Source organism: Simochromis diagramma, unplaced genomic scaffold (assembly GCF_900408965.1).
Source record: "Simochromis diagramma unplaced genomic scaffold, fSimDia1.1 OVJJ01000302.1, whole genome shotgun sequence".
Classification (NCBI taxonomy): Eukaryota; Metazoa; Chordata; class Actinopteri; order Cichliformes; family Cichlidae; genus Simochromis; species Simochromis diagramma.
This window is the reverse complement of record NW_024386792.1, coordinates 7,527,672-7,553,773: the sequence shown is the minus strand read 5'-3', so window position 1 is coordinate 7,553,773 and position 26,102 is coordinate 7,527,672. Positions and strand designations below refer to the sequence as shown.

The window sequence follows — 26,102 nt, the reverse complement described above, 5'->3', positions numbered from 1 at the left end:
TGTTTCCTTCGGCTTTTGTCATATCTGTATGAAGTTGTCTTGGAAAATTTTCTTCATTAATGACTATCAATAACAAATCTGCATTTTGTTGTTGGTTTTTTTTTTTTTTTTTTTTTTTTTTTTACAGTATAACTGTTCATGAGCTTTGCAAGATAACGGTGTGAATTTATCCATGCTAGATGTAGAAATAAAGAGAATTTTGGCATCTTCAATGTTTAATGTTTGTTAAATTAATGAGATGTGTCATGTCTGCTTGTCACCTTTGGAAATAAAAGGTCTGCAAGGTTGTACTTAGAATGCTATTTATTTTTTTAATTTTTTTTTTATTTTTTTTAGCAGTTATGTTTATCATTTTAATATATAATTTTTTTTTATTTCTTTTTTTAAGTCAGTTTTTCAGGCAATGGTGGTAATGGAAGGGAGCTACAATACAAGAGTGTGTGACTTTTCAGAGGTAGACTTCATGCCAGTCCAACAAACATTGAGCTGTTAGTATTCAGAACAAGTCTTTTTATTGGCACTAGAAGGTTGAAGTTACCATAGTCAAAAATGATGTGGAAAAACCATCAGATTCACTAGACAACTGATAATTTTGGCCTTTTGGAAGCATAAATGTTGTTGGATCACCATTGATCTTCTCATATCATGAATGTCTACTAATTTTACAGCAGTCTAGTAGAGGCATTTGTTCCAGGCCCACACTGATGGCCTTACCCACAGACCTTCACTAGAAGCGCACCGCTAGTGTGACCAGAAAGGAAACTGCTCACACAACACTTTTGAATAATTTAAGCTTTTACTGCAGCAATGTTAAAGATGGACAATAAATTTACTTTTACATAGTATTTGGGTAAAATGAAAACAATTCTGGAAAAAAAAAATCATCATAAATAGCTGCTATTACGAAATCTTTTAAGTGAGGTCATATAAATTAAAGCAAAAGACATTTCATGTTACACCAGATACATTCTGCAATTTAAAAAAAAAAAAAAAAACTAATACTGAAAAATCTATATTTCTTCAATTATAAAATGTTGGATTCATACAGTTTTGCAAATATGGACATGATCACACTGGCTGACATTTAGCAGCATCGTACTTAAACTAAAATATTATCAATTACACAAATCCTTCCCTGACTCTTTGCAAACTACGCAACTGATCTCACCATACTGACAGAGGGCTAATATGCATACACAAATCAAAGTAAACAAACACAGCATGAAGATGTAGGATGCCTAAAGCTTGCATGTGGTTTTACAGTGTAGTCTACTCAGCAATAAAAATTGCTTATCAACAACATCCCAAAACGTTCTCTATCCCCCACGAAGAAAGCTGCTTTACTTTGACCTTTCAAGTCAAAGTAAAGCAGCTTTCTTACTGGTAATCCAATCAAAAACAGTGGAAAAATTCTGGATTTAGTGAATATGACAAGATCCTTTTAAAAGTATAAACCATTTCTATACCTTGAAAACAATATGATTTTTTTTCCAGACAGTGCAATGTGGGTCATTTGTTTGCAGTGTTAGGCTTGGAAATCACCAGATGCTATAAATACAAAATGATTCACGTGTTCCTGCAGGGCTGCGAACACAGAGAGCTGAACAACAGAGACACAGCGAGGGCCACTCGGTGGCCAAAGAGAAGTTCAAATATCTGAGGTGTGAGGAGTTTCTTTAATTCTCCTCTCTCACACTTGACATCAGAGTGTACTTTCATAGGTGACGGGAGTTTCATTGTCATCTTGATCTCCTGCTGCAGTGCCTAAGAAAGAGGAAGAAGAGACAGGGAGGAAAAAAATAATAAGACTGAGAAAATAAAAGATTAAAAAAAATGAAACTAGCTGCACTTTTTGCACTGTGAATAAATGTATTTACATGAACACAATACCACTGTTGTGTGCCTGTAAAAAATCGTGAAGCTGCTGAATGACACAGTGGCCCAAGCTATGCAAATCTTTATGTCATAAGGGTGTAGCAGGAAAAATATTAGGAAAGGAAAGGATACTCACTACTCAAACACACCTAGTTAGGTTAGCAAAGGTTGCTGAGCCGAGCTTGAATTTTCAAAAGAAAGACTTTACATACCTAGGAAGAAAGCTGATAAACTGGGTTTGACTCGCTCACCGCTGACTGGGTTCTCTGGCTTTTGCAGCAGGCGAGGGCCACACAGCCCTATGATAAGTGCACCTACAGGGGCTGTGAGAAGGATGGCGAGCACAGCCACAGTCAGCACGTCCATGCCGTATTTCTGCAGCTGCTTGTCATCCTTTGTCCTCGCCATGTCCAAAGCTGTGGATCCTATAGCTGCCTGACAGAGACAAGCCAAGATGCGGCACAACCCCACAGACTTCAAAGACATTTAATGCATATGCTTTTCATTCAAAGGTTTGCTAAGGAGACATACCTGCACTGTTGCTTTAGGCACCCATGCTAGGGCTATGAACACTTTTTCCTTTATGCTAAAGCCCGCAAACAACACACAGACGAAGGTGAACCCCACTCTAACCAGCAGACCAATGAGGAGAGAGGCTATACCCAGACCTAGAGACATGTAGAGACAAAAGTCATACAAGGACAACAATATTATATGTACACCATATAAACACCCCCCCCCCCCCCCGCCCCCCACAAAAAAAATTACTGCAAGAAAATTATGTGCAGTGTCATTTCAGCTGCACTGACTCATGCAAAACAAACATGTCATAAGTTATTTAGTAAACTGCTATAGCTGTGAAGTGCTAACAAAGACAGAGGGATTAGTATTTACAGGACAGGAAGAAGCATCATATCTCTCACATTGCCTCTTTTTTTGGGTTATGCAAATATATTTTCATACACAGAGTAATATTTGAATTTTTCACAGTGATAACAGCCATCTCGCTGTGGGTTATTTTGAAGGCTGTTTGTGTGTCTGTTTATCTCACCAACTGTGTGTCCCTCCAACTCAGAGACTCGAATCTCAGCTCCTATCAGTCCAAAGAGAAGAGGCTGAAACACATCCCACGCCCACCCTATCACTTCTTCCACACGTGCCTAAGGACAAAGAATGCAGGACTTGTTCACTGTTCACATTTAATTACAAATATATAACAACCAAGTAGTTTAAGAGAAATTAGGTCTAAGATTTTGGACAGTTAGCCTCGTTCAAATTCACCTCCAAAGTCAGAAAACTGCAAACAGACGTACTGATGTACTGTAGTTATTAGATGCATTATTTTTACCTTTTCTGTCCCCCAGCCGAGGCCAGCCAGGAATGCCAGCACCAAGGTGCACAGGCCTCCGGAGCCAGGAAAGCCTGCCACACCGCTGCCAAACACAGCAAAAACAGACAGACCCAGCACCAAGAAGGAACGCTTCATCACCAAGTGTTTCTAGAAGAAATAGTTAACATTAACAGTAGGTTTCTAGATAGCGAAAAGGATTACAATATGCATTATTTAACAAATAATAGCTCTAAGGTCTATAAGAAGTCATTTGCAAAGAAGCTAGGACGTGTTGGTTCACAGCACTTTCACTTTTGATGAAGAAATAAATCCAATATGTAATCTAAAGCTATATAGTATCGAGGTTTTTAAACAACACATGCTGCCATTGAGATGACAGTAAGAGTCCTTGGGCTAAACTGGCCTGCTTAGTCCAAATCTGTCCCCAGTAAAAACATGTGGCACATTCTGATGTAAAAAGGGCAAAATGAGCACATTAAAAATAAAACCTTTCACATCTGATACTTTTTCAGTTCACTTTTTCAGTTAACAGGTTTAAAATCTGCAGTTTTATTCTTATTATGTTTCCTATTCACACACTACCCCAAACTTTTTTATGGAAAAAGGGTTATACTTTTGTGGAGATATCATCTGAATTTCAGGAGCGGGACCACTCCTCCTTCATGCCCCCTCTGGCCTCAGGCTATAAAAGCCCCCCTTCTCCAATACCCGCTGTTCTCATTTTCATGCTCCACCCTGCCCCCCCCCTTTTTTCTTTACTCCCTTCTCCTGTCCTCTCCTCTCTTCCTTTCCTCCCTTTATTTCTCGTTAGTACAGAGAGCCGTCGCCAGTCCCCTTCAAGGCCTTCCCCAAACCGCAGCACTAATCACACTCCCTCATCTCTCATTGCTCATCGTTACCAAGGGAGTGGTCCCTGCTAGTGAATTATCCATACAAGCTTTTCCTGGCTGTTACTTTACCTGGTCAACACTAGGGAAGTACTGGATGAGAAAACCAAGAAGAATCCCAGCAACCATCCCTCCTGCCACCTCCAGTACCCCCCTGAGGAGGTTGTACCAAGTTGAACCTAGAAGAATCAATCAAAACAAACATTTGTGAAATTGTGAATTTCTAAAATATTTTAATTTGCCAGTTCAGAAACAAGTCTCTCTAACTAATGCAGCTTAATACAGAAGCCAGCAAACACTCAAAGTATATACTTTACACTTTCTTACACTTTATTTAGTGTAAGGAAGGCTTAACATGTTGGACATTTTGGCATCTACAGTTTGAGTGCTGTTGAATTACACCACAATAGAAAGAGTGTTGCAGCAATACAAAGGCAACCCTGTAAAAAATTCAGATTCTGCCATATATAATGAACTGGTGCCAGAACTCTGTATTAAGAGTCATCAGTACGCTCACACCCTCTGGTGACATCTTTACAAACTACAGCAAAAAGTTATTTTCTTCTATGCGTTTCTCTTCGGGAGATAAGGTGCTGTTGTGTGTCAAAGGCAAAACAAAGCGATAAATCCATCAATTCTTGTTTTCCTCTCACGGCTCCACACATGTAAACGCACAGAGCAGAGATTACCTGTGGCAAAGGCCATGCCCAAGCATGTTGTGAATCCTGTGATCGCAAGAATGTCATCAAAGCTGCCTGCAGCCATCAGCAGGGTGGGGATGCCCTTCTCTACACCGTAACCGTCCTTCTGCAGCAGGAGCATGGAGGGAACCACCACTGCTGGAGACACAGCTCCTAGCACGAAGCTGCAACGTGGAGAAGATAGAGGGTTCATTCATTCACTGATAAATGAAAAACTTCTGGGCAAGCTTTACAAACATTTGGTAAGAATTTATTATATCATAGTTAATAAATGGTAAATTAGTTTTTAAGCAAACAAATAGTTATTGTATTGTGAAGAAGATGACATTATAATAGATTGTTTTTTGTCTGCTAATCATTAACAATTTAAAACTTGCCTGTATGTCATTAGTTTGTGTAATAATTATTTATTTTAAGAAACATTCTGTTCTTGTATCAATGCTCATAAAATGCATTTAAACCACACAATGATACTAAACATGTTATATAATATAATATATTGATAATCAGACATTACTTTACTTTTATAGTAATTGTGTTACTGTTCAATTGAGAAACATATTGCCTAACATTTATTTATACATTTACCATTTAACAATGTTTATTATGACATCTTACCATTTGGGTAGAAGCAAAAGGAAAAGTTTGAGCTGACTAATGTAAAGTGGAATTAGTAGAAAAAGATTTCTGTGGTTATGAACAGCTAACAGGGCCTTCTTTCTAATAAGTCATCCATTAACCACAACATGCAACACAAGAAGAACAAGCTATCTAGATGTAAAACTAGAGCTTCTTGTTTTTTTAAAAATACTAATGCTCCACTTAATACCCTCAATGCTGATGAAGCAGATATGCATCTTATTTAAATTTCAGTTTTTGTGCTGTTCTTCATGTAAACATGTTCCTTATAACTGCAGTGTTTTGTTTTTTTTTGTTTTTTTTTGCAGTGTCAGGTTTAATTTATCACAAAGTAAGATTTGACCTTCACTCAGCTCTCTAATGTCTCATGGACCCAGAGAGCTAAGTGGTCACATAATCCAAATATGAATATAACACAAAGTTAAGTTGCAGGTAAAATCCAGACAAAAACAGGACAAAGTCTGGTTCATTGGGCCCTAGTCACACAGGCCTTGAGACCAATCAAGGACTTCCTAGCAGCTACCAGTCGCTGGGATTAAAATGTCTATTCCCTGACTAAGAAGATTTAAAAGTTGTGCCTTTTGAAATGTGTTGGTCTCAGTAGCAATGGACAATCATCCTCCCTTTCTGGTTTGTTTCAGGCTTTTTTTAATGTTTCACTACCACTTGGCAAGTAGTTTGCAGCAATGTCAACATCTTTCATGCCAGTTACAGGTAGCCATGTCAATCTGCTAGCAATCACAGCAATTTCTGGGGCAGCACCTTCTTTGCGACCGATTTCACCCAGCGAGTCACCAAATACAAATTTTGTGTTTGTGACACACCTGGGGATCACGAATGAAACAGTAATTTTAAAGTATGTGTATAGATTTGCCATAGACATCAATCAATGGTGATTTTGGTTATGAAGTTGAAAAATAAGAGCTGGGTACAGAGCAAGTGAGAGTAGTGTTGTATTTACCCAAGGATGAAGCCCCACACCCAGGGCAAGCCCATGAGGAAGTGAGAGATCACAGCTACGGTGCAAGCCTCTATCGAGCACGGCCCAGCTGCCACACGTATACACACAGCTTTTAGTTTCCTTAGAGCCTGATAACAGACACACACATCAAAACAAGTTATTAGGTTCTGCACATCACTACAAAAAGCTTTAACAAGCATATTTAGTAGTACTGAATGATGAGGTAAATAACTGACTAAAACATGAACAGATTCTTCCTGTCATTTCTTAACCTCCGAGGACCTGGCATCCACATATGTGGACATCACATTTTGGGTTCTCTAGACCAAAATACTAAATTTTGCTGTACAAGGGCCTGATATCCACTTACGAGGACATTATACTACCACCGTTTTATCGAAATTTAAAGCGAATGTCCTCATATGTGGATCTCATTTTTCTCAGAAACAAAAATTAGGTAAAAAAAAAAAAAAAAATCTTTTTATTCTTTGTTTTTACGTTCATCAGGTCCCAATCAGCCCAAATGGCAAAGAGAAATTAAAAATGCATGCCATGAAAGAGTTTAGGTCTTAGAAGGTTTAATTAACTCTTCTTTTAACCACTTTAACCACTTCAACCAATGACATAGCTATCAGTGAGAATACTATTTGCACCAGTATAACAATGGCAAGTGAAAAGAGATGAGATTAACATATAATTACTGTATTTCTACCTCTCAATGCCAATGTTAAGCTTGTATAGTATCTAGCATACCGTGGGATCCAACCCTAGACCAGCTCTGGCCAGAATGACAGCCAGAGCAATGTTCCTGAGAGATGCAGACCATTTGAAGTCAATGTACACCCCATCTGTAACAACTGGAATGTTCCTCAGCAGGAAGCCCATGAGCAGCATACCTGCAGCAAAGCACAAGTGAGGGTGAGAAAGAGGAAAGCTGATCCTTATTACCATGAAGGTTTGTTTATTCTTTGAAGCTTTCTTTCATGTTGCTACAGAGAAAAAAAAACACAAGCTCACCGGTTGCTTTTTGAACACAGGGTGTTAGAATCAGATACTCTGCAAACTGTGAATGTTGAAACCCTAACACCAGAGGTTTCAACAATCCACAACCTCTTCTAAAACTTCTTCACTCGGATAATTGTTCGAGTCAAATAATGCAACATTAGTATTAATTAATTACATTTTCTTTATGAACCAATACAACATAGATAACAATGACACTATCTAAAAAAGCAGTAGAAAGGTTAGATTTCGGATCTACAGAGAAAGTCTTATGCTATAATAAGTGGGGGAAAAAAACACATGATGCACATATTCTAATGGGTTACCAGACAAATATTCTACCATGGAAGCTAAGCACCATCCTCTAAATTTTATAACAGCATTCTAGTTAGTGGTTTATTGAAAGACTAGACAAACCAGAAACCTCAAAAATTAACACCTAACTGTTAAGCAAAGCTCCTTTTTGAAGACTTACTGAAAATGAAAATGAAAAAACATGAACGAGATGTTTAGAGATGCAAACTTCTACCCCTCCCTATAATGTTATCAACTAAACAAGGAGTGGTTACAGTTTCCTTGATATTTATCAAGGAAACTGATCAAACGAGAGTCACATCACATCATGACAATGCACAGTGCAAATAACACTTCTGATGATCAGCACGTTTTCACCTCCTGAAAACTAGCAGCACAATTGGCATATCTTTTCAAGCCAAAGGTGCCACAATAATCTTTGCTGTGTAAAAATACAACAAAGAGATGCAAAACACAAACAAATCCAGAACATCAACGGATAACATGATTTTTAACTTTTCACATGGATAAACTTACAGTAACTTGAAAACCTCAAGCCAATTAAAAGTTTCTCAAAGAAATTCAAGCTTAGTCCTAGATGATGGAGAACAGAGGGGAACTCCAGGCCTCAAGGACCAGTGTCCTGCAGGTTTTAGATATCAACCTGGGTCAACACACCTAAATCAATGACTAGTTCATTACCAGGCCTCTGGAGAACTTCAAGACATGCTGAGGAGGTAATTTAGCCATTTAAATCAGCAGTGTTGGATGAAGGACACATCTAAAACCTGTGGGACACCAGCCCTTGAGGCCTGGAGTTCTCCACCCCTGATGTAGAACATACGTACGTTACGTATAATAAGAAGTATTCAGTTTTCAATTTAAGGATTCAGGTTTTTTGGTATTGTTTTTTTTTTTTTCTAAACACGCAGAAATATATACTGTCACCTGACTTCCCTCTCACCCACAGCAGGGATCATCACTCATCAGTTGACCTCGCTGTTGCCAACATACAAACAACGACAAAGCTTTAACACTTTAACACAGGACTTTTTTTCAAAAAGCTTCTAGATAAAAATATACAGACAGCACTGCAGCACTACTAGGTCTTACTCCCCAGCAAGAGCTCAGTTCAGAGAGTGAAGCAAACCTCTTTTTGTATAGTTCAGTGAGCTGCAGGATGAGTTGCCCAGATTGAGGATGAGCACCATGTGAGATAAGAACATGAAGTTATTCCAGGAACAGCCATACTGCCACCGTGCATTGCATAATCATGTATGAGTGTCCTTGGAAATGCGGTTTTTAGAAACTTTACCTGCATGCTGACATAACTGCAAACAGTTTAACAAATACTGATGTCTATCATGCACAAAAAAAACAAATAACAAGGTTAATACCCATTTGTAGGTATCAAGAATCCATTAAGGCAGCCTGTTAGCAAATGCTCATGGCATGTATGCACTTTTATGTCATAAATGACACAGTGCTCCCATCATTATCAATAACTGAACCCAAACATTAAAACTGTATGTGCTTTACAAATATGGAAGTTTAACAATCACAAATCTAACAACTAGGCATGCACCAATGTTTAAAATGGCAATCTTTTTTTCAGTTCAATTTTATTTTATTTATATACATTGAAATAACAACAACAGTCCTTATATTCTAAGGTAAAGACCCCAACAAGACAAAAACCTCAACAACGACAAACGCCTATGAGCAAGCATTTGGAAACAGTGGGAAGGGAAAAAAACCCTTTTAACAGGAAGAAACCAGGACCATGGCTGGGGTTGAGGTTTCACTTTCTTTTATGTTAACCCCTATTGTTTGAGAGAAACAAAAAACAGTGTGATAAAAAGCTTTTAGCTGCATGAGGAAGAACACCGGATGCCCTTCACGATCCAGTCCCAATGGGATTTGTGTTTGATTCTAGTTTTCAAAGTCGTTATCTTTTACTTCTTGGGCAAATCTGTACACCACTACACTATGGAGCAATGCCAATGTCAGTTAACATGGCTAATATCAGTTAGAACTATATATCACTCTGATGGATAAATCTGTGTAGATATATATGGACTAAATACTTAGATTAACATGCCAGTGTCACCATAAAAAGTCAAAGCACCAGATTTTCTGTCTTACCAAGGAGTGGTGGGAAAGGTGGAAGTTTGGGCAGACGAATGAGAGACACCAATTTTCCACCAACAACTGCACAGATGAAGAGTATTGTAATGCCAAAGAGGTTTCCTCCTGGGAGACATTCGTCCTCTGTGATTGACCAAACCACTCCAAAGAGCACAACTGCCAAAAGAACTAGAGAGAACAGGGAATTATGGGGCTGCATTTCTCAGGTAGTTCAATAACTACTGTATACTCATGATCTGCAGTTTTTACACATTCTTGGATGGAAACATACAACAAATGTGCTTTGGAGGACAAATCAGCCTCCTTTTTTACCTTTGGTAATAAGGGAGGCGAGAAAGCCTCTTGGCGGACAGGGGCAAAATCTTCGCAGCAAAGGACAACAGACCACTGGTGGATCTGTGTTGGTACCGGCGTCCACTACGGGGTTACGAGGAATAAAATAAGTGGTCTCCTCTGTTACATTTGGACTTGAGCAGCGACGTACCACCACCTGGATCTGGTTCACATTTAGGTGCTTTAAAAGAAGGATCACGACATGGAGTAGAGCAGGTCAGTGTTCACATTGCGGGTGGACAAACTGTTCTGCTAGATGACATAGCATATTTCTAAAAGGCAGCGCATAACAGATGACAAATAAATATGAAATGTGCAGATTAGTGTGCAAATTCGAATTTACTGCTCAACTCCACAACTCGTCATAACATATAGTATAATAACATAAGCATAAATGCAGCATTAACATAACTAGCTAAATAGTGGTACGTGTTTCTGGATTATATTTACTATGTCTTATTTTGCACATCTACAGTCAGAAGGATACCAGCAGTTTTACAGAGGCATGCCATATCCTAAGTTTACAGACTGCTATACACTTGTGAAATGAACGCCAAAGTGATATGCCCTATAAACTGATAACAATTTAACAGCGTTGCTCAAGGGGTTATGTTGGCTCAAAGTTGGGAGAATTCCTTGAACTGGTTTACAATTCTTTCTCAGAGGAAAAATTAAAAGAAAAAAAAAACATCAATAAGGCGACGGTATTAATTTTAATGAACAATATATACAACATAGAATCATTAAACAGAACAACAGGTGCAAAAAATTATTAGCAGTAAAATACTAAACCTCCACATGGTTTGGCACAGGCAAAGGAATTCTGTCCAATAGTGGGCTGGGAGCTGGACTAGGCACTGGACTGGGTGCAGGACTCAGGTCCGGGTTTGCAGGTTTCTGCTGGGTGTCCTCCATGGCGGTTGCCTACAATCTTTCTGGTCCACTCTTGTATCACAAGACATCAAGCTGAGGGGTGGGGTTAGCCATCAGTGGGCTGTTCTTTTACTTTTCTTTTGGCATGTCCACCTCTATCCACAGGTTTCCATTCATACAATAGGTTTTTATCAGTAAGAAAAAACAAACAGTATCAGTGGTGCTGGTACAAATATTGACATAATGTGAAATGATATGATTAAATCTCCTACATGCGCATAATTGACTAAACACACGAGTGTTTGGTGTTTAAAAGAAATGGATTTCATTACATTTCACAAATACTGCATAGTACAAGCTATAACGTGTGCAAGCAGCGATTTATCAGGCTAATACACAGGTGGACACATGGGACTGTTGAGGAGAGCTGCTGTAACCTCCACATCAGTCCCAGTCTCTCGTTCTGTGTGCTGTATGTACTATAAAAATGTGAGTGACTTGTCAACGTTTGTGTATAACACAGTGTATAACATTAATATGGTGTTTTGGTGGTTACAAGTACCACATACACAGGAACGCCAAACAGACGCTACTACAATGTTTTGAAACTTGCTTTTAGCGAGCGACAGACGTCCTGTTAATCCAATTGTAAGCAAACCCCGCTAATCAATGCTTACAGCTACACCATATGGCATAGTAGCTAGCGTTAGCTCAAGTAGGTAGGTTACAGAGCGCGGATGCTAAAGCAAGTAGGTTAACGTGCAGCTGTCAACGGCAACAACCCGCTCGCACTGGTATCACTAAACCTAGTTTGTCAACTATCGCCAGCAAATCTTCGAGATATAGGGGTGTATCCATGTTTCATTCACTGTAAACACGTGTATGGCCAAAGCACAGAAGAAACTTTTGGCCATACTATTCAATTGGTTTCACTAGCGGTGGTTCCATTGTCAGACATGACCCACTCCTGGGTGTGCACTATCGCCAGCTACCACCGCTCCTTCCGCCACTAGCTATTTTTTCGTTTACTATGGGAGCGTTTCGCAAATATCTGTGGATTACAGCGTTTAGGCTGTGCACAATGTCCTACTGCTAAAGTCAAACAACGACCCTAATTTCTTTAAACGTTAAATTGACGGCCGAGGTTTTCTAACTTCGGTTTATACAATCAAGCTGGATTTTACTTTTCAGTCAACTGGACCAGCAAGTATGGGGGCTAGTTTAATCTCCACCACCCTGACAGCTGGTTCTTGTCCGATATTTGATGTCCTACTGTCCAGTAGCTGCTTATGCCTGTGTACCGCCTACTAAAAGCTGACAGTGCACCCAACCTTTTATGCAGATAGCTAGCAAGCGACCGCCTCTGACAAAAATTACCTATTAATTATAGAAGAAAAAACGCGCTCACCTCATATCGTAAACACCAGAGCGTGCGGGCTGTCTGTGGCAGCTTTTCTCGTAGCCCTGTAGCAGATGCACCAGCTGGTACATGAGGAATGAGGCGGATTAGTGACTGCCAAGCAAGTATGTAGCGTCCACAACGGTGCATGGAGAACTTGGGTTACTTGGAAAACTGGTTTGCTTAACATCTTGCACATAGCTTTTGTTTCACTATTATGCACAGAGTAATACACAGTAATGGAAAACGGGAAAGGTTTAAAGTTGATTACACACTTCTGTACATTATTTATATTTTGAATTTAGGATGACAAATATATTTGCAGCATAGGTTTCAGTTGCAAAACAAGACATTTTTCCATAAAATATGCAATATTACTGATATTTTTTTCTTATTTTATAATAATAATTTTTAAAAATTATCCATTTATGACAACTTTATTTGAATTCAAGGTTTGGATTCCACTTCTGTAATGATGTAGTCCTTCCAGTTTCCTCATAGTCTCCAACCTCCATCGATGATGTACTCTGTCCCGGTCACATAGGCTGACTGTGGAGGGCCCAGACAGTTTAAAACCACTGGTAAATTACTTTACTGACAAAAATATCTACAGCTTTCTCTAGATATGTGTATTCCTATGATACCTACAGTCTATTCATACTATTATTATACCTCCTGAATTACATCTGTGCAAGCACTCACCTCATCTGAGGCCAGGTATACGCACAGGTGTGCAACCTCTTCGGCTGTGCACAGCCTGCCAGTTTTCTGTCTTGCCATAAAGTCTTTATAAGCCTGTAAATGAGTTATAATTGGATCATTCATTATCTTCATCATCCAGTCATCATTATTTAACATTGTGTAAATAAAGATAACATATAACACACAGTACATGAATCACGCAGGCATTACTGTCAGGTTGGCGAAAATGTACATCAAAGCCTGCAATACCTGTTCTGGGTCGGGCTGAGCCTGGATCCTACCCCTCAGTGATGGAGTATCAACAGTCCCTACAGAAATAGAAAGAGAGCAAGCCTAATGAAATGTTTATTAAAAGACAAGAATTAGTTAAGAAATTATGGTCTTTGGCTAAATGAACATTTTTCTATTAATAAGTATCAAATACGATTGGGTTGGACTTGGATGTGATGTATATAAATAATCAAAATAAAAGTATACACAGCATCTTTTTAGACCGGCTCTTAAGCCAGTGTGCCCTAACATGAAATAACCTTCAGCTAAAAAAAACCCATCAATTTAGTCTAATTTCAAGGACGTTTACAGTATACTTTGAGTATCACTGAGGAAGACTAAAAACACATGGTGATATGGTGATTTGTTGCACTGTGTTCTAACCTTACCAGGACAAACACAGTTACAGCGAATGCCTTGCTCAATGAAATCCGCAGCTATGGACTTGGTGAGCCCAATCACTGCAGCCTTGGAGGTACTATAGACACACCGGTTAACAACGCCTGTGTTGAGGAAACACATCTGTCACTCACACACAGCCATACGCAGGCAAAGCATTTATCTGAGATAAGAGGATTGCAAAGACTGGCCAAACTTCAAAGACATCGTGTCCCTTTAAGTAGGAATAGTTCTACAAGCAACTGCAATAAAAAAAAAAAAAAGATCTGAGGAAGATCGTTTACCTTTTATGCTTGATGCAACAGATGCCATGTTAATAATGTTTCCCGCCTTCTTTGCCAACATCTAGAATGACAAATGGCATATTAACAGAATTGTTTTTGTTGAATCCAGATTAAAACTACACAAACAAAGCAATGAAAAGTGCCGAGATCTGCGCTAAAGGTACAGTTTGGCAGTTTGGTTAGTTTGCAGCTAAAGCAGGATTAGTAGCTGAGCAGTCCTCACCCATCATGTCATGGGTTCACAGTGGTACAGTTAATGCAGCTAATCCAACAACGGATGAGAACAAAATTAAAGGCATATGTCACACTATTATCAGTAGCACCTATTACATTCACGGGATAAATGGTGTTAAGAGTTTGGTGAAGTGGCCAAAAGTCACCTTAGGCAAGAAAGCTTTGCTCATCAGGTACATGCTCCGCACATTGACATTCATTGTGAAGTCCCAGTCATCCTCTTCACAATCCAAGATGGTGCCATGATGCACAAATCTGTGTACGAGCACAGACATTTAGTGGAAAAATAGCCTCATCTAATAACTTTAGACAGCATTAATATGACAATTTGGACAAACAGTGAGACACAAGTGACAATATCTGTACCTAATAACTTAATCAAAACCAGAGTGGTAAACTACTGCCATTTCAAGATAAAACTCAAAGGTGATAATGTAGAAGAAACCTGTTAATAAAATTGAGAAAAGGGGAGAGGGGGTTATGTATGTATGTTATGGGATTTTGGAAATGTAATTAAGTAGTAAGCAGGAGACAGATGGGTGAATTAGAAAAGTGTAACTTCAATTTTATCTTTTTTCTCCTTTTGCGGTCACCACAGCAGATCATCCAACTGACATCACATCTTATTCCTAGCTTCCACCTGTGTCACACCAACACTGCATGTCCTCCTTCACTTCATCCGAGAACCTCATCTGTCTTTTTTCCTCCTTGCTGGCAACATCCTCTGTCCACTGTCCCTCCTCTGCACATCTCCAAACCATCTCAGCCTAGACTTTCTAACTCTGTCTCCAAACCGTTCGACCTGAGCTGTCCCTCTGATGTACTCAGTTCTAATATTACCCATCCTGTTCACTCAAAAATCTGAGCATCTTTATTACCATCTTTTGAACCTTTTCTTTCACTCTTGCTGCTATGCTTCTGTCACAAATTATCCCTGACACTTGTCTCCAGCCACTCCACGCTCCTGCAATCTCTTCTTCACCTCTCTTGTGCACCGTCCATTGGTTTTGATGGTTGAACGCAGGTATTTAAACTGATCTACCTTCACTACCTTCACTTGCATGTTCACCTTTCGACCTGTGTCCATCTAATTCACATGTATTCTGTCTTTAAATTATCATAGTGCACAGTATCCTCTGTCTGACCTCATCTGTCATCCTGTCCATCACCACTGCAAACAAGAAGGGGCTCAGAGCTGATCCCTAATGTAATCCCACCCTTACCCTGAACCCATCTGTCACTCCTACTGCACACCTTACCGCTGTCTCGCTGTCCTCTTACATGTCCTGCACCACCCTCACATACTGTCTCTCCTGACTTCCTCATGGTTAAAAAGAATAACTTAACGTTTATTTGAAACTACAACTAAAACGCACAGTGACTGCTGATTTAGGAATTCTGGTTTTGACATATTTTTTTCAGTTTTCTACTTTAATCTGTTGTCAACAATAACTCACACGAATTTACTTCCAAAAATGGTGCAAATTACAGCTTTATTTGTTTTAAAAAGGTTACTTGATGTGGAACTTCTAAATACCATACATTTTGTTTTTCCAAGAATTATGTAAGGTTTTTGTTTCTTCAGTAAATCAGAGAAATAAAAACTAATTTAAAAAGTACCCAGCAACGTTGAACAGAACATCTACATGGTCATGTTCCTTGGCCAGGGCTTCTACTTGGTCCTTCTTGGTCACGTCCACCACTTTGGTCCTGATCCCTGACAGCAAAAACAAAAACAAGGACAGTTTAGATTATACTTGCACTGCTTTTGTCTTCATAACAGCTGGCTTTATTTTAGTGCATGAAATAATTCAAGGTATAGCAGCTTCATTTATCAATCATTTTCACAGTTACACAGCAAAACAGTGGTCCTGGCTGCTATCTTCTTCAACATACATCTTTTCCTACTGACCACTCAATGGCTCTGCAGAAAGCCAGTTAAGAGGGTGAAGTGCTCAGGCGTGGTATCAGAAGAAGAATGTTGCTCATCTCCTATTTATTCAAACCCATTTACTGCAGAGACCAGAATAAATAGAGATATGGTTCTCTTCTCACAGTCTTGAAGAAAAGACAATTAAAACCCATATAAAGCCTTTTAAAACTAATATATGATATGCACACAAGAAATGAGATAATCCATTTTTTTTTCTTTTTAAAATTACCACAGTGCAATTTCAATTTGTCTAATAGAGATACGTTAAATGGCTCTTGTAGAAAAAAAAAAACAACTTCACTCTGGGGAAAGCACAGGTGTTATGCATTTATACTAATTAGCTGCTTTGGCCAAAATGAGAGAAATTAGTAGAATGCATGCATTGCTCCTTCCACTTATCTGGTGCCGGTAACCTAAGCAGAGAACCTAGGTCCTAGGCTTTATAGGCTAAAACCTCCTCTCAGTCAGACAATCCCAGAAAACCTCCCTCACGGTGCAACCAGGAGGCATCCTTGTCAGATACCCGAACCATCTCAACTGGCTCCTTTCGATGTGGAGGAACCACGGTTTTAATCTAAGCCCCTCTTGAATAACTGAACTTCCCACCCTATCTCTAAGTACAAGCTATTTCAAAGTAATCAAAGTTTTAAAACTTTGCATCAAATAATTAAGTTGTGAAAGAACTTGAATGAAGGGATAGGAGTAAACTGGCATCCCTTTTGCAATGCCTCAAATAGCCAAAAGATGGCAGTCATAGATCAGCAGAGATGAAACTTGCCTTGAATACCATCCAGCTCCTTCAGCTTTTCTCCATTTATGTCTGTGGCTGTGACCTGAGCTCCCTCCTTAGCAAATGCCTACAGTTAAAAAAAAAAAAAAATCAGTGTTCAGTTCCAAGTGGTTCCTCAATGTTCTACATGCTGTGCTATAAAATTTAAGGAAAAATCTGCAATTATGATGATTGGTTATGACACAAAACCGAAAAGAGAAGGACACCGAGCCACAGACACAACTGAGCAGGAATCTAAATTGCTGTACGAATGGACGAGGGCACTCCAACTACAGGGAATAATTCAGATCATCAATACCAATCAATATCTCATTATCAAGCATCTGAAAGCAGACTGTCAATATCCATCCACAGTTCCACAACTCTTCTGAAATCCATTCAACTTCCCATCAATAAGGCAGGTTTTTAAAGTGCAAATGGATTTGCTCAAAAGACCCCTTATACCATTTGCATCTTTTAACTTTTAGGTTGAATTCCTCCAATAAAAACCCAGTTCACTGTAATACAAGGCACCTTTGCACACTTTAAGATCACTTGGAGGGAACAGATGTAGCGATGGTCCAATCCAGTGTGTGAGATTTTCAAGTGTGTCGTTATCTCTTTGGCAAGAATATCCCTAAAGGACGGTCCTGAACCTTTGCTTCCATTAACTCAGGAATCACTATTACAGCAGTCATTTACAGGACATTAGGTGACATGCTTAAGTGTTTCTATACATAAGGAAGTTGGAAGAAACATGTTTTAAATTACATTAAGAAAAATTACATCACGGGACTTCTTAAAATCTTTAACTCTAAGCAGTATATCCTATATTAGTTAATCTATATTTAATACTTATCAAAATGTAAAGAGCACTGAATAAGTGCAATATTTAACTACTAAATAAACATTTTCTGCTGTGATTTAGAAGCCACTAAATCAGTGAGATGTTAAGAAGAAGATATGAAATGTTTTTACCATTGCTGCAGCACGTCCAATCCCCTGAGCAGCAGCAGACAGAACAATCACTTTCCCATCCAGGCGACCCATAGTTTACCTTTCACTGCTGCTGTGAACAAAACAAACAAAAGATTGGAGAATAACAGCACATTTATTTAGATAAATGCTTTCAGTCTTAATTTAAAAAGGTATATCAAGCATGTTTTTTACACAAATGTACAAATTTCTATACTTTAATTCGTGGTTTTCAGCAGTCCAGACATGCAAAGACATACATTCACTGCTAATCTCTGAAAAGTGTGGTGCAATTCGTAATTTGGTTATATACAGTAACTGTGCAATCATTGACAGGCTTTCTTGGCAAAATGGTCTTTCGGTAAACTGCAGCATTTGATGGCCTACAGCTAAGAGAGAACTCTTAAGTGACCCCACAAAACCACTTACGAAGAGGACTTGAATTCATTAGAAGCTTGCTGTAGTGTTAGGTTTAGCGCATTCAGTCACTAATAGTGACAAAGTCAGGCATTATAAATATTAATGTAAATTTTATTACTTGGCTCAAAATGATTGTAGCTTGTGGTAAAAAGGCCCTATTAACAAATGTGCTTTATCAGTGAGTCTGTCTTCCGCTTCCGGGACCAGCTTAAATTCAGTTCACAGAGTGCTGGTCCTTATTTACAATAATGTCACCCAATTCACCGGACAATTATATCCACGCTCTTTGGTTCTGTCCACCAGTTCAGAAGTTTTGGCGCGAGATATGTGAAGACTTATCAAAGTGTCTGAAATGTAACATTCCAACTTCCCCCTTAGTGTGTTTGTTGGGCAGCTTAGATAATGTCACTTCAGAAAAGAATATCGCCCATATGGTTTTCACTGCCCTATGCATAGCCAAGAAAACAGTCCTCATGAACTGGAAAAATAAAAATAATCTTAATTCTAACCAATATAGAAATTATCTATTAGATTACGTTAGTCTTGATACAGCCTCTGCCACCACATCAGATCAATTGCTCTGGGCTCCTTTGATCAGCTCCATCACCTAGTGGGGGTGGGGGGGTCATAGTTTGGTCCCGCCTTCACTGTTGTGATTGGTGTGGGGGTAGGGACAGGCTTAGGGCGTCGGGGGGTTCCCCGGAGGCATCTTCCTTGGGGGGCTCAACCCGGGGTAGCGGTCATGTCCGGTTAGGGGCTCTGTTGGCTCTCAGGTGACTGTTTCCTCGCGGCTGCGTGCAGCGGGGCTAGGGGAGGGTCTGTGCTGACGGACGTGGGTTACTAACCTGGTAGCCTGGCTGCCCCTGGGTGGGTCCGGGATGGGCGTGAGGTTCTGGGGGCGCTCCGTCTCTGGGCTGGGGCCCTGGCCGGGCCTCGGGGGCTTGGGTCCTGGTTGGTGTGTTGCCGGGGTTGTGGGCGGGTGGGTGCATGGGGGCCCAGCCCTGGCGCAGGGTGCCGCCGGTGCGTCGAGCCACCTGGGGGGCTCTTCAACTGGTGGGGGAGGTTGTCACATCTTGCAGGAGCTTTCCTCTCTTCAGGAACTCTCTCTGCAGGAGGGGGAGATACAGAAGAGGTGGAGGAAGATCTCAGCCTGGGCGTCTATTGTCTTATGTAGTCTGGAAGATGAGTGGATGGTGGGGTGGGTGCAGTTTTCTCTGTGGTGGGGTTGGGTGGACTGTCCCGGGCTCTGTGGGGCCGGGAGGCGCTGCTGCACTGGGCCCCGGTCTGGATGGGCCTGGGCCCCCTTTCCCTGGCGGGTCGCGGAGTATGGGGGTGCCTACTGGGGTCAGCGGGGGAGCTGGCCCCAGGGAGGGGTCACTTGCCCCTCCCTTCCTTCCCTCCCCATCTCCAGCTGCCTCCCTCTTCCCGCTCCACCACAACCACCCACACATGCAGGGCCTTGGAGTAGGGGTGTGTCACCAGGGTGCAGAGGAGGCTACCCCCCCCTGTCCCCTTCTGGCTGCCTCTGCCTCAATTTTATCCCACAACTTAGACATTCACATTACTCACACTCTCATTACACATACATATAGGATCTTGGGGGTGGGCACGCTACACGGAATCCAAATTACCCTCAGGGTGTACACCTCACCCCTGGCGTCGTTGCCCACCTCTCAATTTTAAATACACGTAGACATTGAGGGCTAGCAGGAGGGGCTATGCGCTTACCTGCTGCTCTCTGGCAGGTAGCTCCATGCCCTCCTGGGTTTTAAATGCACCTTAGAACACACATGCATCAACACTACAATGAGCGGGTGGAGGGAGGTTTGGAGTCTTCTCTCACCCCCGTTCTCTGCGACCTGCTGGAGCGGGGGAGCTAGGAGGAGGAGTTGGCCGTCCGACTGCGGTCTGGAGTGTGGGGCCTCCCTGCTGCTGCGGAGTCGGGGCGGTCTGCCTCCCCCCACCGCAGGGAAAAGGGTAACACCACCTGGGTCTGGGTGCAGTTCCCCCCTCCAGGGGCAAGGGTACCTAGACCCGGTTCGTAGAGTACGCTTGGGGAGTGTGATCGTGTGTACAGCGTCTCTTTATGTCTGTCTCCACGTTGGTTGAGTGTGGAGTAAGTGCATATGAGAGCATGAGGGTGGGAATGGATGTTTGTATCTGTGTGTGCCTGTATGTCTGTGTCTATATGTCAGGTTGGGTATCAGACGCCACCTCTCTGGGGACATCTCAGGCCCTCCAAGGTTTGGAGGCCTATCTCCACCCACCACCACTTCCCCTGCCGGTGGCGGACTCCCTCAGACATCGGTGCGTTGGTGGTTCTTTGTGTCTGGGGATGGGCATCCAGGTACACACCGGCTCACTCCTTGGCGACCGCTTATCGGGGCCTGGAGCCTGGGGCTCGCTCGGGCCACTTCGGAGGTGGGGTGCCCCCGGCCTCTCGGCCTGGGGCTCGGTCACTCAGGCACAGCTGGCTGCCGGCGGAGCTCACGGGCGCGTCACTGCAACTCCCCCTGGCTTCTGCTCCGCGGCTGCTGAGTGAACCCTCATCTGGGACTCTCCTCAGCTCTTTCTGGGACAGTGGCGCGGCTGCCCCTCTGTTGGTCTTCCTTGGTCTCTTGTGTTCTGGGGGCCTCTGGATGTCTGGAGTCTTGATCTCCTCCATACCTGCTTCATGCCCTGGAGGACGGGGCTGTGGCCCCCCCACACCCTCTAGCAGATCATTACATGAAGGAACCTTTTAAAAAAAACAAGCGCGTCCATGCTCACAGGTGTACACACGGGTGATCACACCCACAAACTACACCCTTTTTGGCTCCTACCTCAAAGCACACTGTGTTCTGTTGATCTTATGTGCTGCACAATAATGTTTAATATTTAGTATTTACTGTCATATTCCCATATATCATTGTGATGTTGTTTATTCTATTACTCTTGTTCTCTTCTGCTTGTTTTCTTTTTTCTTTCTCAACAGGTGATCCAGGTGATCGATAGATGCATTTTTTTTTTCCTGCCCATTCTGTTGGTTTTTTTGCCCTTCTCCCCCGTCCCTCTTCTCAGCTGTTTCTCTTTCCCTCTTTCTTTCTCCCCTTCTTTCCTCCAGTCAAGTCTGTCCCGTATTCAGCAAGTGAAAATAAAATAAACAATAAAAGGTGAATCAAATGGACCATTATGGCAAGGCTGGGATGGTCAATTTGGTAAAGTAAATCCGTTGGGCATCTTTCTTTGCCTTTAGGCAATAATTCTGATGGCAAAAGAGCCAAACGGGACAGGCAAAAAGAAAAAAAAAGAAAAAATACAATAATGTCACCCAACAAATCGGACAAGATCAGTACCATGAAACTTGCAGTGAAAGTTAGTAATTAGACCAAATAGACGTGACACAGCCCAGAAATAATGCAATATGGCAGTTTCTCAGTCAAGGACTTAAAGATATAGAATAACATACAGGAATCACATCTGTCTATACAAAGTTCAGAGCACAAAAGTTCTTCTTATCATTTCATCAATATTACCAACATGAAGATGATACATTTATGAAGATTATTGTGGGCTCTTTTACATTAGAATATAAAGCACCACAAAGCAACTGTTGCTGTGATTTTGCTCTATATAATTTAAATTTAATTCACTTGAGTTGTAAAGCATAACTATCTATATTTTATAACTCTCATCTTACTGAACATGTGTACTTACTTACCTCTGAATCTAGAGAACCATTAAACAGACCCCCATTGGGTCCTACCCTCTAAGAATAAGCTGTTTATGAGAGAGTATAATTTGTATATATAATAGTATAATAAATTGCTTGTTCTCTATAATTGTGACTCCTAAGAAAATTGTCTGAATAGAGTTCAGGTCGTCCTGACTCGGGAAGGCCTGGTTTGAAAATGTTATCTGACCCTATCTCAACCTTGAGCACAGTACTGCATGTCCCTCAATTAAGTTCAAGTTCAAATTTTATTCACCACTTGCAGTGGCAGGTTGCCCTGCAGTGGAATGAACCCGCCCCCCGACCTTACACACACAACACAGACATCACATGGGGATACAAGTCAGAGAACGGTTGCATTGCAGAAAAACCACTGAAATGTACACTACAGTGGGAAAGTACAAGAGGAGAAAAAGAGACCTCTACTCATGCTGGGCTATAGGAGGACAGCATGAGAACAGGAAACAAAAAAACTCCTCTGCACAGAAAGCACATAAATGTCCACAGTACAACATTATAGAGCACGTGACCAGCAACAGGGTTGGGTAGGGGATGAGGAGTAATCCCAGGCAACACAGCAGCCTTCCTGCCACTGCGCCAACTCTCCAGCCCGGGCCCAGACCCACCTCGTGTTCCCAGGAGGCAACAAGCATCGAAGGCTTTGGAAGGGGAGGCGGGTTAGTATACTGACACCTGGTTTTTGTCACCCTTAAGAACGGCAACGTGCGCCAAAAGTGACGTCACAACTCTTGGTACCAGTTCCACTCTTTACTTTTGTTTCAACTTTTCGTGCAGGCCTTGTTTTTTGTAACCTGGCGTGCACAAGATGGTTATTGTTGAATACACAAGTTTGCAAGAAGTTCAGAGCTCAGAGATGCCCAGGGTTTACACAGAGCTTAACAACTTGAAAATATTAAACTGTTCTGAGGAAAACTCTGCAATAGCTGTGTTTACTGTTTGGACTTCTCCTTTTGTATTAACAAAAGGAGAACAATAATATAAAATAATCCTCAATAGCAACATCTATAGTTCAAAAGCAGACATTGGTGAGTCCGGTAAACGGGCTCTTGTGATGTTGCAGTTCATACAAAACACAACCAAAACCTGGCCAAAGACAAGGCTTAAGGTTCTATAGAAGCTGCCAGAACAACTATGCAGTCCTGGTCTGACAAACTAGACCTGACAGCCAGACCTGGTTGTTTGCCTGAATCATGGAGGCCACGAACTATCCCGAAGCCTGGGCATGTACACTTGTCCTCCAGATTTATGATTCAGGCCTGCAGAAGCCAAATTCTGCAGCAGGCCCTGAAAAGTAAGCCAACAAGAGGGAATTGATGCACACCAGTCTTGTGGCCAAGGATTAAGCATTGTAGGCCCCGCAGAGCTAATTAACAGTTCCTACAGTGCCTGTAAGGATGGATCCAATCCTAGTTAGCACTTGCCAAAGAATTCTTCATTTATATTTAATTCATAAAGACATGGCACTCCTTCTCTTGCGAGTGGTAACAGTCGATGTTGGGGCCTAACAGTTCTGGAGACTGCTACGTTTTATCAATTTTTCCAGGAGAAGTTTAAAATTTTTGAAAATACTGGGAGTATTACTGAGCTAATACCATTGCCACAGGCAAATGAGGTGTGAACCTTTTCAAATGTCCATGGCCTTGGTGAAGCTATAGAACAAAAACACTTCACACCACTCTGGTACCTCCAGGGGAAAAAAAAACTTTTTTCTTTTAAATAACCACAAAATGGCACACCATACCATGTGGGCTGCTGGGCACTGGTGGACTGACCTGTCATAGGGCCAGTTTAGCATTTGAATGAAGATTTCAACCATTCAGTGCAGGATTTCCACATTTTGCACTTCTGCATTGTCTTAAAGCAAACTGTAAAACTTTAACTTACCTATCAGTCTGCTGTTGCTCATTAAGTATTAACTCGTGTGTAAATCCTCACATGAGATAATGAAACACAATGTGACTCAAATGAGAAATGACATTTTAAGCTTCACTGCTTACTGCTTGTGCCTGTTCTCAGTTCATTAGTCTTAGAAACAGTGCAGATTTTCAGTTACTGTGGCCATCTCAGACAAAGAAGAAAAAGTGGCACCAATACAACTATGGTGAATTTGCAGTGTATCTAAGGATGTGCAGACAGGTATTACTAGAAATCATAATTTCCATAATTCCGTTGTACATGTACAATGACAATTAAGAGCTATTCTATTCTATTTGATTTTAAACTGAGATAACATTAAGAAAAGATACAAAGGTGAGTGGTATTGCTAGAATCTCCTGTCTTCTAAGTAGATTTGGATGGTTAAAAAAAACCTCTAAATACAGTCCAGAAAATGTAACAATTCAAAGTAGCACTGGACTGTAATCGCTTTTCAAACACGTTAACCTGTAACTGCAGAAATGTCATTGATTCCTATTGTTGCATAACAGATTTTTTTCAAACGTGTGTAACCTACAAAAACTTTACTTGCATCAGCTGCTCAAGCGCGATCAAACACACAGTAACGACTTTAACTGATGAGCATGTGCAGATGCTTTCTGCAGGTTGGACTGTTAGCTAACGTAAAGATTTTAGAAACTCACCCCTCTGCTCAGCTCCGACTTCGACAAGACGCACTCAATGTCAGAGTTCAGCGAGGCTGGACACGTGACACGCAGCTAGAACTCCTGTTGGTTCGAGACCAGGAAGTTCACACGAAGGGGCAGGGTGCAATTTGAGAAGACTAGAAAGCAAGGGAGCACACCAACAAGGCTTTCTACTTTCAGACGTTTTTTTTCACCCTTTAAAAAATTAAAGACATTAAGCTTTGTACGAACTTTTTAAATTGTTAAAATAAGTTCTCTTTTGAGTGTCCTGTATAAGAATGTACATTTGATACAAATATTTTATTTGTAAGGACCAAGAAAAAAACAATATAAGAAAGAATTTTTCAATTATTCATTTTGAGAGTAAATATGAAATTTCACAACAAAAGTTGAAATAAATAGTATGTAATACATAATGCACATGACTCACATACTCCTTAAGGTGAAATTATATTTTGAGTTTAATCTTAAAATAGTATTTCAAGTTTATTGTCAAAGTGAACAATAATAATAATAAAAAAAGATCACTCTAAACTGTCTTTTTTCTTAATCTAGCCCTTATACTCTGTTATTGTTATTATGAGTTGGAAAATTTCACTGTCTTTGTAAATCATCTTGACTTGTAATTGGAAGGACTTTGGAAGGAAAATGACCTTTGCCCCTCCTTTGTCAGGTCTTTACAGTGTTTATTGTTAATGGTTAAAGAGCTTAAAAGTAGGATAAATCTGTTGGCATTTTAAGAATGTCAAGATTGTAATCCAAATGAGACATTTGGGGAACAAACATTTATTCTTGTAAAATAAGAAAATAAACAAATAAATCTTCTATTTGTCTGAAACAGAAGTTGGTTTTCACGATATAATAAGGTTTTGAAGGCACTTTCACATGTGACCAAATAAAAAATAACCTCATGCAGACATTCACAAGGGGCGATCGTGGCTCAAGAGTTGGGAGGTCATCTTGTAATCGGAAGGTTGCCGGTTTGAGCCCCGGCTCCGACAGTCTCGGTCGTTGTGTCCTTGGGCAAGACACTTCACCCGTTGCCTACTGGTGGTGGTCAGAGGGCCCGGTGGCGCCAGTGTCCGGCAGCCTCGCCTCTGTCAGTGCGCCCCAGGGTGGCTGTGGCTACAATGTAGCTTGCCATCACCAGGGTGTGAATGGGTGGATGATTGTGTATAGTGTAAAGCGCTTTGGGGTCCTTAGGACCAAGTAAAGCGCTATACAAATACAGACCATTTACCAGACCATTTTATTCATATTTTTTTTATAAAACGTAGCTTTCATACATATTAAAAGCACAAATTTTCAAGTCAGTTTTTCTAGTAATTAAGGCATCAG

At 40.9% G+C, this 26,102-nt stretch overlaps 2 protein-coding genes across 5 annotated transcripts; both read right to left on the bottom strand.

Annotated features, from left to right (window-relative positions):
* Nucleotides 1-95: 95 nt before the first annotated feature.
* On the bottom strand, nucleotides 96-12,749 carry si:dkey-162b23.4 (sodium/hydrogen exchanger 9B2). Of its 3 annotated transcripts, none has more exons than XM_040024176.1 (13): nucleotides 12,473-12,749; nucleotides 10,984-11,219; nucleotides 10,171-10,372; nucleotides 9,856-10,026; nucleotides 7,168-7,310; nucleotides 6,415-6,542; nucleotides 4,803-4,978; nucleotides 4,186-4,292; nucleotides 3,224-3,373; nucleotides 2,927-3,035; nucleotides 2,407-2,543; nucleotides 2,088-2,310; nucleotides 96-1,764 (listed from the first exon to the last, which is right to left on the bottom strand). In XM_040024176.1, the coding sequence occupies exons 2-13, from the start codon at nucleotides 11,104-11,106 to the stop codon at nucleotides 1,703-1,705; spliced, it is 1,731 nt and encodes a 576-aa protein (XP_039880110.1). In that variant the 5' UTR covers nucleotides 11,107-11,219; nucleotides 12,473-12,749; the 3' UTR covers nucleotides 96-1,702. The 3 variants fall into 3 exon arrangements, with proteins under 3 accessions (XP_039880110.1, XP_039880111.1, XP_039880112.1); XM_040024177.1 differs by having other exon boundaries at nucleotides 2,127-2,310; XM_040024178.1 differs by lacking the exon at nucleotides 96-1,764 and having other exon boundaries at nucleotides 2,195-2,306.
* Nucleotides 12,750-12,884: 135 nt separating this feature from the next.
* bdh2 (3-hydroxybutyrate dehydrogenase, type 2) lies at nucleotides 12,885-24,878 on the bottom strand. 2 transcript variants are annotated; one of them, XM_040024180.1, is made up of 10 exons: nucleotides 24,762-24,878; nucleotides 18,033-18,123; nucleotides 17,064-17,142; nucleotides 15,973-16,069; nucleotides 14,499-14,607; nucleotides 14,119-14,179; nucleotides 13,825-13,938; nucleotides 13,415-13,473; nucleotides 13,166-13,258; nucleotides 12,885-13,012 (listed from the first exon to the last, which is right to left on the bottom strand). In XM_040024180.1, the coding sequence occupies exons 2-10, from the start codon at nucleotides 18,102-18,104 to the stop codon at nucleotides 12,959-12,961; spliced, it is 738 nt and encodes a 245-aa protein (XP_039880114.1). In that variant the 5' UTR covers nucleotides 18,105-18,123; nucleotides 24,762-24,878; the 3' UTR covers nucleotides 12,885-12,958. The 2 variants fall into 2 exon arrangements, with proteins under 2 accessions (XP_039880114.1, XP_039880113.1); XM_040024179.1 differs by having other exon boundaries at nucleotides 18,033-18,120.
* Between the last annotated feature and the right edge of the window lie 1,224 nt (nucleotides 24,879-26,102).

Bases quoted from the DNA above. Each gene is read 5' to 3' on its own strand.
- si:dkey-162b23.4 (XM_040024176.1), bottom strand. From the start codon at position 11,106: ATGGAGGACACCCAGCAGAAACCTGCAAACCCGGACCTGAGTCCTGCA. The intron at 2,544-2,926 runs GTGAGATAAACA...ACATGTCTCTAG, and splicing joins GTTGGAGGGACACACAGTTG to GTCTGGGTATAGCCTCTCTC. The intron at 2,311-2,406 runs GTATGTCTCCTT...TGTCTCTGTCAG, and splicing joins TGCCTAAAGCAACAGTGCAG to GCAGCTATAGGATCCACAGC.
- bdh2 (XM_040024180.1), bottom strand. From the start codon at position 18,104: ATGGGTCGCCTGGATGGGAAAGTGATTGTTCTGTCTGCTGCTGCTCAG. The intron at 13,474-13,824 runs GTAAGGTTAGAA...CTATTTCTGTAG, and splicing joins CTGTAACTGTGTTTGTCCTG to GGACTGTTGATACTCCATCA. The intron at 13,013-13,165 runs GTGAGTGCTTGC...GGCCCTCCACAG, and splicing joins TATACCTGGCCTCAGATGAG to TCAGCCTATGTGACCGGGAC.